Source organism: Volvox carteri, assembly GCF_000143455.1.
Source record: "Volvox carteri f. nagariensis unplaced genomic scaffold VOLCAscaffold_36, whole genome shotgun sequence".
In the NCBI taxonomy this organism is placed as follows: Eukaryota; Viridiplantae; Chlorophyta; class Chlorophyceae; order Chlamydomonadales; family Volvocaceae; genus Volvox; species Volvox carteri.
Window position 1 is genome coordinate 697,768 of NW_003307579.1, and position 9,750 is coordinate 707,517.

Below are 9,750 nucleotides of genomic sequence, written 5' to 3' on the forward strand. Positions count from 1 at the left end.
ATCCGGTGTGGTAGTCGCTGTTGGTGGTAATATCCACGGCTGCCGTGGCGCGGTATGCAACCGTTCCAACGGTTCCAACGGTTACATACCGCGCCACGGCAGCGGTCAACCAGATCGCATGATCGGCTGTGCATAGGGCTGCTGGGTGGGGCCGCGGGGAGGTCTGTGTGGACGGGCGTTGATTGCAGCTAGTGCGCCGCACGATCGGTGGCTGCTGCATGGGGCCGGGCCCGGGGAATGGCGTTTGCTTCAGATAGTGGACTTATGGCCAATGGATATGATGGTGATGTACGGCTTCGAATGCCGACAGAGAAACGCGATCTGAATCTCGCTGACACGTAAAAGATATCTCAACACATTTAAAAACGTACATTAGCAGCGGATCGGTCATGTGTTTGGATGGTTCCCGGCGTGACACGGGTTTCACAGGCTTATTGCTTACACCGCGCATCTCGGTCATCGCACGCGCGTTGGTTGTTACACACCCAGTCAGCATACAGCTTGCTCGCTCCTTTTAGTTGGCTATCTCTTGAGGAATGTATGTATGATGTGTGAAACAGGGGGGTGTATCTTCGCCCGTGGCAGCTACCCTGCGAAACCCTGCCTTCCCCGGTATTTCGGGGCACCCTCATCCAGTCACCCTAGTCAACTTCTCAGTGGATCGCTCAGGTTCCGCACCCACCACCAGCATCCAACGGAAACTGCCGGGTCGACAGCGGCCCAACTCTGTTCCTGGTCGGCTCGCGGGTTAACTTTCTCCCAGGTCACCACCGTCCATCAACTAGGGGCGCAATGCCTTCCACCTTCGGAAGGACTTATTACCCTAACGGGTATCGATCCCGGGATCTCCCGGGGGCAATGGTCGCGCCTTACCAGTGGTGCCAAACCCTTATGTACGTATGTGTGTATGTATACATAAGAAACATGATAAGCATGCAGCCATGTATGGCTGAACGTGGCTTGAGACCCTATACATCATCAACAGTTCGTCATCATCAACCTGAGCAGCTGCACGATTACCGATGTGCATGTGGTGCTAGTCAGCCTTGCTCGTGCATTATGTCGTAAGTAAATACGTGAGTGAGATACGATGTGCGACTGCTGGCACAGCAAGGTAGAGCAGCACTTTACAAAGCGCTAATTCAACCACGGTTCGTGTTTTTCTTTGGTGGTGGCCGGGCCTTCTTGGTCTTGGGCGGGGGGCTCTTGGCCTTGGTTGGCGGCTTCTTAAGCTTGTGCGCGGGGGGCGGAGATGGGCTGGGCTTCTTGGCCGGGCCGCCCCCAGACGTCGCTTGCTGGGCGGGCGGCGGCTGCGTGACTTGCTTTTTTGGCGGTGGGGATGGAGGAGGCGGTGAAGGCCGCAGGGCGGGGTTGCAGTCTGGGTCATCCATATCCACAAGTCCATCGCTGCAGTGAGTGTGCACAAGGGGGGAAAGGAAGCAAACACACACGGGCAGCAAAATGCCACAAGCCACAAAAAAGCCGTCAAGAAGCACGCAAGTAGTGTCTATCAAAAGTTTACGATAAGCTCAGAACCAATCTGTAATATGGGTGGTGAAGAATCCACAGTGAGATGCTTTGCAAAATGCTAAACCAATCAATCAATAGTACACGCAACCCTACGAGCGCCTGCTCACTGCACATCAACTCCATATTTACGCGCAACATGCACTCACCAATCATTGTCCAGACCATCTGAACAGCTGCTTCCTGACTCGTTGGTCCTTAGGAAGCGGCACACTGTTACTGTGGCCGCCTTGGCCGTCTTGCTCTTCACCCGGACGGTGACACCGCCCAGTGTCGTCGACAGGACTTGTGTAAAGCTATCCTTGCCTGCCTTATTGTCCAGCTTCGCCAACAAGAGCGAGTGGCGGACGCCAGGCATGCCGTTGGCGGTCTCATTGAATTCGTGGACCCTGAAGTTCGTGAGGGCGGGGGCCCACCGCGGGGTTGGGGTGGGGTTACAGAGTTAGGGAACGCGCAAACAACATTCTCAATGAAAGCACCCGGCTGGCAAGTTAGTTCATGTTTGCAGTAATGAGTGCAGCAGCGCTCCCGCACGGTAAACCTCCACTACAATGGAGAGGTGCTTAGTTCTCACTAAAAATGTAGCTGTTCATCAACTTGTGTCGTCCAGCCAGCAGCTACTCAGAATGACTATTAAAAAATATGACCGTGTGCCTTTTATATAATACTCCTTCACGAGCAAGAAATCGGTAATAGTAGCTGTTTCATGCTGCTTATTGGGGACTGACTTACCAGACGTAGTTGTTCAGGTCAAAGTAAATGTTGTTGTCCCTCCCCAGCCCGGAGTCGTACGAGGCCGGATCAGTTCCACGAATCCTGCACGCCGCGGCGGGATGAGCACCAGCAGGAGGACCCAGCATGGGGCGCATCGAGTGCATGGACCAGGATGGCACCAGCATGGAGCGCATTCCTTGTTACTTGCAATGCGCGCCTAAGCAAGATAGGCGTAGATAGATCGATCAGCAATTACGTTGAATAAGCATCACGTGTCATCGCACCTGAAGGACACGAACAAAGCTCGCTGCGCCTCCCGGCGCGTGGTGGTGGCGCTGCCATTCAGAGCGGTATTCGCTGCGTCGGTAATAATCCGCAGCATGTTCTCGCTACCCAGCGACATGGAGGGAAGGGTGAATGTCTTGGCGATGCCTGGTGGCAGATCGCGGCCAGCGGCGATGTGGCCGCCTGGAATGGGCGACGCCCAGCCGGCCTTGTATGCCTGGGAGTTAGACACGGTTCGAAGCGTGAGAATGCAGCAGAGGGAGCTATGCCATACATATGCCTTGCTGAAGAAAGCGCAGGTGCGTGACTCTGTTATACATAAATCGTTGGCGCTTTTGGTTAAAAACCCCTCAGCTGGAGATCGATGCAGTGCATCGACACTTTCTCAGTAAGGAGTTTGTACGGCCTTATCTGTACGGCCGTTGTGTAATTCTGAGTACGAACTACCGATGGTACACCTAGACAACGAGCCTTGCGAATGGCACATAAAGGAATATACATGGCTGCCTAGATAGCTAGCGTAGTTTTTTTGTTTACATACTTGCGGGGCACTCATGCACACGAGGTTCTTCTCCAGGTCGTACGGAGCTCCGAGACCCATGGGATCGGTCAGGTCACCGTACTCCACCACCTTGCATCTCGGGTCGGTACAGTCAAAGGCGGCGGCGTGAGTCAGGCCGATGTTGTGACCTGCAGGCGGGCCGTCAGGGCGAGGGGTGATGATCGATGAGCAAGTGATGGATGAGCGGGGCGGATGGTAAAAAAAATAAAGTGGCCCTTTGGCGCCTGCAGGGATGGAAAGAAGTCCATGCCGCTGTATGTATGTCCGCCCATCTGCGAGGCTTCCGACCGTTTCGTGAACGTCGGTTGCACGATAGCTCGTTGCGGATATAGGGGGACTTTAGGAAGGCAGCGAATCGGCAAAAGCAAGGTGCTTTTTGGATGCACGCGTGACTGGGGCAGAATGAAGGGCCCTTGATGAGTTCCGCATCCCTAGGAAAGTACAGATGAAGCAGCGGGTGGCGTAAGCCAGCACCTTCAAGCGTGTATACAACGGGATTTGTGCATACGGATTTGTGCTCGGGATTTTAGAACGCCCGCAAAAAATTAAATATTAACATGATTAACGAATGCTAATGAAGTACATTATGATGCAGGTATGTATAAAATCCGCCTGCCGACTTCTCGGGTGTTTGAGAAGTGTGGAAATGGGAGGTGGGCCCCCATCTTATGGACGGTGTAGGACGTGATAATATCAACTTGCGAGCTGACCAGGTACTAAGTTGAGGCGCCGTCGATCCGCTAGATTTGGTTGGATGCTGGTGGTGAGTTGCTGAACCCAACGAATACATTCTGAAGTCGGATGGGGTGAACGGATTAGGGTGCCCCTTTAGCAGGGGAGAGCAGGGAACTGCCTCAGGAAAGGGGGCCGCTGGTGAAGCTTAACCACTCCGTAACGACATACATACACGCTAGATCAGGTCGCAACCTTCGAATTACACGATCCTGATGGAAAAACTTCATTGGACTATGCATGTATCGATGACACGCGATTTGGATTTTGGATCCTGATTTCGTATTCATCACGGGCTGTGTAACTTCACACATGAACTCGCATAATGTTCAGCAGTACAACCAACTACCAGTCAGCACCGAAACCTCGCCGCCCATCTCTTGGTGGGTGGTCATACCCTCAGTACGTACCCAGTTCATGGAACACAAGTGGCACGGTGACTTGTTCAGTGGCCAGTCCGTACGGAGCTGAATTAATGAATGCAAAGCAGTTGCCGTTTGACACACATCCATGCGAGGCCTGCATGCGGAAAAGCCGAAGAGGATTACGGAGCAAGTGACTGGGAGGTGAACAGCGGTGAACACATGCGCACAGCATCGGGGTTGGTTTTCCTATTTTCTCAAGCACGCATTTTCAGTTCACCGTTCAGATCAAGTAAAGTGGTTGTTGACCCGTGCGCTGAAACGAAGCTGGGGGTGGTGGATACGCACCCGCCCAATAAAATCAGCGTTGTAGACCCTCTTCCAGCCGAAGGGGAAGATGTATATCTTCCTGCGGTACTGCTTCCATGTCCGGTAGGCATCTCTGTCGTTCTCCTACATCCAGAAGCAGGGAACCGAGGCGGATTAGAAGATGTGTAGATTTGAAAAAGAATAAGTCCTGGCGGCGTCGCCAGGTCAGGTGTCGATACAAACAGCATCAAAACGGCGAGCAAGATGTCATGAGAACTCTGCAGGTCCCGGTGAAATTGAATGAGACCAAGAAGGAGGAATTGCACAAGGGAGGAAAGCAGTGCCTAAGGCCTGCTGCGCATTGCACGTCCTTGCTTGCACTCGTGCACGCAAAAACACGTTGTCGTACCCTCAAGTAGTCCTTGGCAAGGTCGACCAGCGCCATCAGGCCGTCCAACATGCCGATGTTTCCCGTGCCATCCTCAAGGTCGTATGCTATGCCGCCGCGCAGCGTGCCCTTGCACGGAATGTCGACATCATAAATGTTGTTGTTAATCGGCGTGAACGTGAGCCGGCCGTACGTGCAAGCCTGTGGGAAGCAAGTTGAATGGGATGGATACACGCCGTTGCCAACAGCAGGTCTCTACTGATGCCAAGGGAGGTTGCAAAGAGGTCATCCGGCACAAACGCGAAAGATGTCGCGGAATGCTACGCGCGCACGCTGATTGTGAATGGAAAAGTTGTCACCAATTGCCGTGCACACTGAATAAGGCCCGCGACCGACCACGCCCGACGGCTTATACACAGCTTCCTTCCCACACATATCGTGTCTTACAACAACAATTTTTAGCCTAGTAAGGCGGATTGCGTTGTGATAAACGCAGTCCATGGTTGCCTTGCCTTGCCTGGCCTTGCCTGGCCTTGCCTGGGAGCGCCAGCTCAACAATTTGGAAAAAGGATAACCCGGACCGCCTTTCCGGAAACCCCTTCCCCAAAATGCTCGTGTAAAAGCAGGTTTCACATCCTTTTTTTCAATCACTTATTTCAAATCACCAAGTTGTGTCCTCTAATACGGTGAATTCCTTTGCTTAGCGGTGTTTCCGGCATGTAGGCAAGTTGTCTGTAGTCCCCAAAATCAAAACACATCGTTAGCCTACGCTTTATTTCGTGGAGAACCTTGATCTTGAATCAGGATTGCCATCTCACACCCGCGCATCTTGCACATGAAATGGATCGGAGGCAACATTTCCGCCAGCAAAGATTCAGCCATACAGAATGGGGCCCGAAATTTCGAAGGAAAAAAAGCATTTGCTGCAGCTGGTTATCGATGCGGATGAGCGAGGGTGTTTCAATCATCCCACAAATAGTCGCAGCCCAGCACCCCAGTGCTGACTTACGCTGTGGTACCGCTGAAGGGTCGCGGTGACTTTGGGGTTTAGGCTCTCCTCGTTGAACCAGTACTTCCGCACAACACTGGAGTTAATGGATGGATATAAGCCGCATGATGTACTCCTGAACACGAACGTCAGTGAGCTGACGTCCAGGGACGCACCATTTGTGACGAAAAGGTCCTGTACATGTGGCAGATCAAATTCAGGGCATTAAAACATCATCGAGTAAACCCGCTCGGGGCGACACAACTCCCGGGCCACCTCGGGCGTGCAAGGCGTTACTTGCAAGCACTATGCACGCGCCGGTCGTGCGTGGCTCGGCTCTTGCAGGCACGGCTGTGTGCAGCTAGCTACAGCATGATAGTCATTGAGCCAGATGCGTGATGCGCGCAATGTATGTATATATGTAATAAATGCATATACATATACATATATACACATGTACATATATACGTATATGCATGTATGTATATGTGTTTTATTTATATTTATATATGTTTTATTATAAAGAAGCAGGCATTACTTCAAACCATGTACTCTTATTTTGTAATCCGCCACTCGGCAAAAGCGAGTTTAGGTGGTCACCGCCATCCCGGGTGTGTTTGGGCTGCTGATGTGCGTCTGAAGGTTTTGATCGCTTATAGATCATGCCATGGTTCATTAGGTAAGGACCCTTCCAATCTCTTAAACCAGCAGGGTGGGATCTAAAGGCGACCAAATTTTCAGACATAAACATTTTTCAGACGTTACCCAAGCAAGGTAGGAAGTGGGACCAAATATTGGCTTATATATGCCCCCACCCCTGGAAGTCGAGTGCAGGCTGCAGGGCCTCATCATCTCTATCCATTTAGCAAGCAGGGCACATGCACTTCTGTATGCAGGGCTGTATGAAACGGACTAGCATGGCTACGTATAGTATGTACATAGAAGGATACCGGGCCTAGCAGTTATTACGCGACACCTACTGGCACCTTCCCACGTATTGTGTCGAGGAGAATGTTTTGCGCTTGCCGCACCTTGCTGTCCTCCTTACTGACTAACACAGGGTTTTCAGCCTTGGGTTTGGAAGAGAGGGATATGCTGCTTAGGACACCGAGAACGTTGGTTAGGCTGATGAACTCCTGCAGTGAACGTTTGGTGTTGTGGAAATCCAGCACCATGCGTCGAGCCTTCTCGTGCTCCTCGCTCAGCAACCGGCGGCCGTTGCTGCTATCGGAAAAGCCTGTGTGATGTGGGCGGATTTTTGACAAAGCGGTCAGGTGCAAGCGTGCACGGTGCATCGTGCAGGATGCGAACGCATTGATGATGCGCGCCGCTAGCCGCACGAGGGAATAGGAAGCCCACGCTCGAAGACTCTAAATGTTCGCCTGGCACGGGCGTCTATAAACGTTAGCAGTGATAGAGTCGTCACATAAATAAGTAGCGCAGGATTAATAGACGCGTGCACGTGACGGTTAACAACTCCGAGTCCTCTCCGTTTCCCGGCAAGCCCACCTCTAGGAGAGGATACGAACCAGAGAAGTCGTTTCCTAGTCGTACAGCCTGGGCAGATCCGCTTTCAAGAACTTACAGGCGCTAGCTATGCATAATCCTTGTCACGGCGGGACATCACGGCTATAGATAGTCCATAGTTCTCACAGCAGGTTTATTACATCCCATTAAAGTGAAGCAACCTATGCTGACGACCAAATGATAAATCAGCCAACTCTGTTAACATAAATTTGGAAAGGATTGTCAATCGATGCACCCGCGCAGATCCCATGTATACTATAAATGGACCAAAGCCGGACCGAAGCCGGACCGAGGCCGCGCAAAATTGACAACAGGGCCACGTCGTTCTATCTGCACAAATCTGCAGGTATTCAAATTATAATAATTAGGTACGCTCCATTGGATACGGGGGATTTGGCACCAAGAAAGACAAGGAAAGACAGATCTCCCTGGGGAGCGGAGTTCGCTGACCGACCCAGCCTTGACACCCCCAGGCTGGATGCCGCAGCCCAGTCTCCCCAAAGGAACCAACCAAGGCGACGCACCGAAGCCAAGCTCGGACGCCTGTTCGGCCGTCAATGTCAGTGTGAGGGCTGTCTGGACGATATCGCCGGTCGTCAGAGAGGCGCCCTCTTCCTCCCCAAACGCCACAGGGACCTCATTCGGCGGTTCATCGTTGACGGCCTTATCAACTAGCGTGTAAGTGTATTCGGGCTGGATGGGCGGGGCCGGTCCAATTTCCCCGTCCAGCGTGAATACAGAATCGGCGTAAACTTGAACCATACCTGCGAAGGTGGAAGGCAAAGTCATTCGTTCCTATATGCTAGCTAACCCTGAATTGCATGGTAATTTGATTAACTTGAGGGACTGGATTGCTAATTACTGCTGGCCGCTGGGGCTTTTGTGCTGCGGATTGGCGCTATAAAATGTGAAGCGTCTATAGGTCGTGCCCTGGTATATTGGATGGGGATGATCCATGATACAAGGGACGGATCTATAGACTGTACGTAAAATTACAGACGCTACGGAAATTAGGACATCCGCCTGCTATTCGACGTTACAGATAGAGCCATGGTTGATCCACCCAGGTGGCATTTACCTTCCACAAAAACCGTCACATTGAGGTTATCCCCGCCATCGGGTGCCGATTGGGACAGCGCGTCTGCAACCGGTCAAGGTCAACCAAGCCGTCAGGGACAACGGCAATTTCAGGTATCAAGCGATTTCACATCACAAAGTTTTACCAACGCGTAGTACAGCCAGCTTAAAGATGTAATATTTTCTTGTCCTACAAACTCTCTTGTGTCAAGCGAGAGTGAGGTTGGATACGTTTTCCAGGACGGCAGTTATTAAGCAGAGCCTGGCTTGTTGGCGGGTCCAGCAGCTGACAACAGAAGCCGGAAGCGTAATAATTCCGGAGTTTTTAGGAACCATTTTGCTTACGTGGGATAACAGCGCACACAGCTGCCAGTAGGGCCGCCAGAAGCAGCCTTTTCGACGCCATGGCTCCGTTGAGTACCGAAAGGCCGCACTTGCTCGAGCGCCGGCCAGATGCACAGGTATTTACAAATATAGAATGCACAGGTAAATTGTTAAGACTCTATGAAGGCTTTGTATGATTGCGCTGTCGATTCGTCATCACCTTGCATTGCCCTTCCGTACAGCCAAGCCGCTTCGCGTTCTTGGCGTTAACTTGGCAATAATGACACTGCTGTCTTCACGCAAGTTAAATTTTCGCATTAAGCGATCTAATTTATTTCTGGAGTCACTAGGTTAAGTTATTGTTCGTTTACAATGAAACGAATGGTGGACGTCTTTGGACTCGCTCGCTCGCTCGCTGTTGCTTGGCGTGCCGCGACGGTCTGTTTTCTGAGCCCCGTGAAGATCAAAGGAAATCTGTGCCGCTTCATTACCGTTTTACGAACTCCTGTGCGATTTTGATGTCACGTTGCTCTTCCTTTTCGAAGCCTAGTATTGTCGCTAGCTAACTGCTGCCCTACGAATCCTCAATGGGGACCAATCCTCAGCGACCCCCTGTTTCCGGCCTTATTCAAGCAACGCTAGATATTTAAAAGAATGTAGGCTACGTACGAAATGGCTTCCACTTTTGAGCGATTGCAACAGGAAGCGGAGTCCTCCTGGTGTGTGTCAATGACTAGGGAGGGACATTGTAATAACATAATAAACTAGTATAATCTAGTCATTGCCCTTAGTTGCGAGCTTGAACCAAAGTCGGCCAGAATGAAGCACTGTATGCATAATACGATGAAGGACGTCTTTTGTGCTTATTTGTGCATAAACGTACGTCCTAGCTGCTGCATACTCGGCTGCGAAGATCGATAGACGAACACGGCAAATTCTTGCTTGCCACTTGCAT

General features: G+C 51.6%; 1 protein-coding gene across 1 annotated transcript; it reads right to left on the reverse strand.

Annotated features, from left to right (window-relative positions):
* Positions 1-1,142: 1,142 nt before the first annotated feature.
* On the reverse strand, positions 1,143-8,877 carry VOLCADRAFT_94248 (uncharacterized protein; the record flags this gene model as incomplete). Its single annotated transcript, XM_002953492.1, has 13 exons — positions 1,143-1,407; positions 1,677-1,916; positions 2,260-2,343; positions 2,526-2,743; positions 3,068-3,216; positions 4,231-4,339; positions 4,531-4,635; positions 4,901-5,080; positions 5,889-6,062; positions 6,899-7,104; positions 7,919-8,158; positions 8,473-8,535; positions 8,817-8,877. 13 exons carry the CDS (start codon positions 8,875-8,877, stop codon positions 1,143-1,145), a joined length of 2,094 nt encoding a protein of 697 aa, XP_002953538.1.
* Positions 8,878-9,750: the final 873 nt, after the last annotated feature.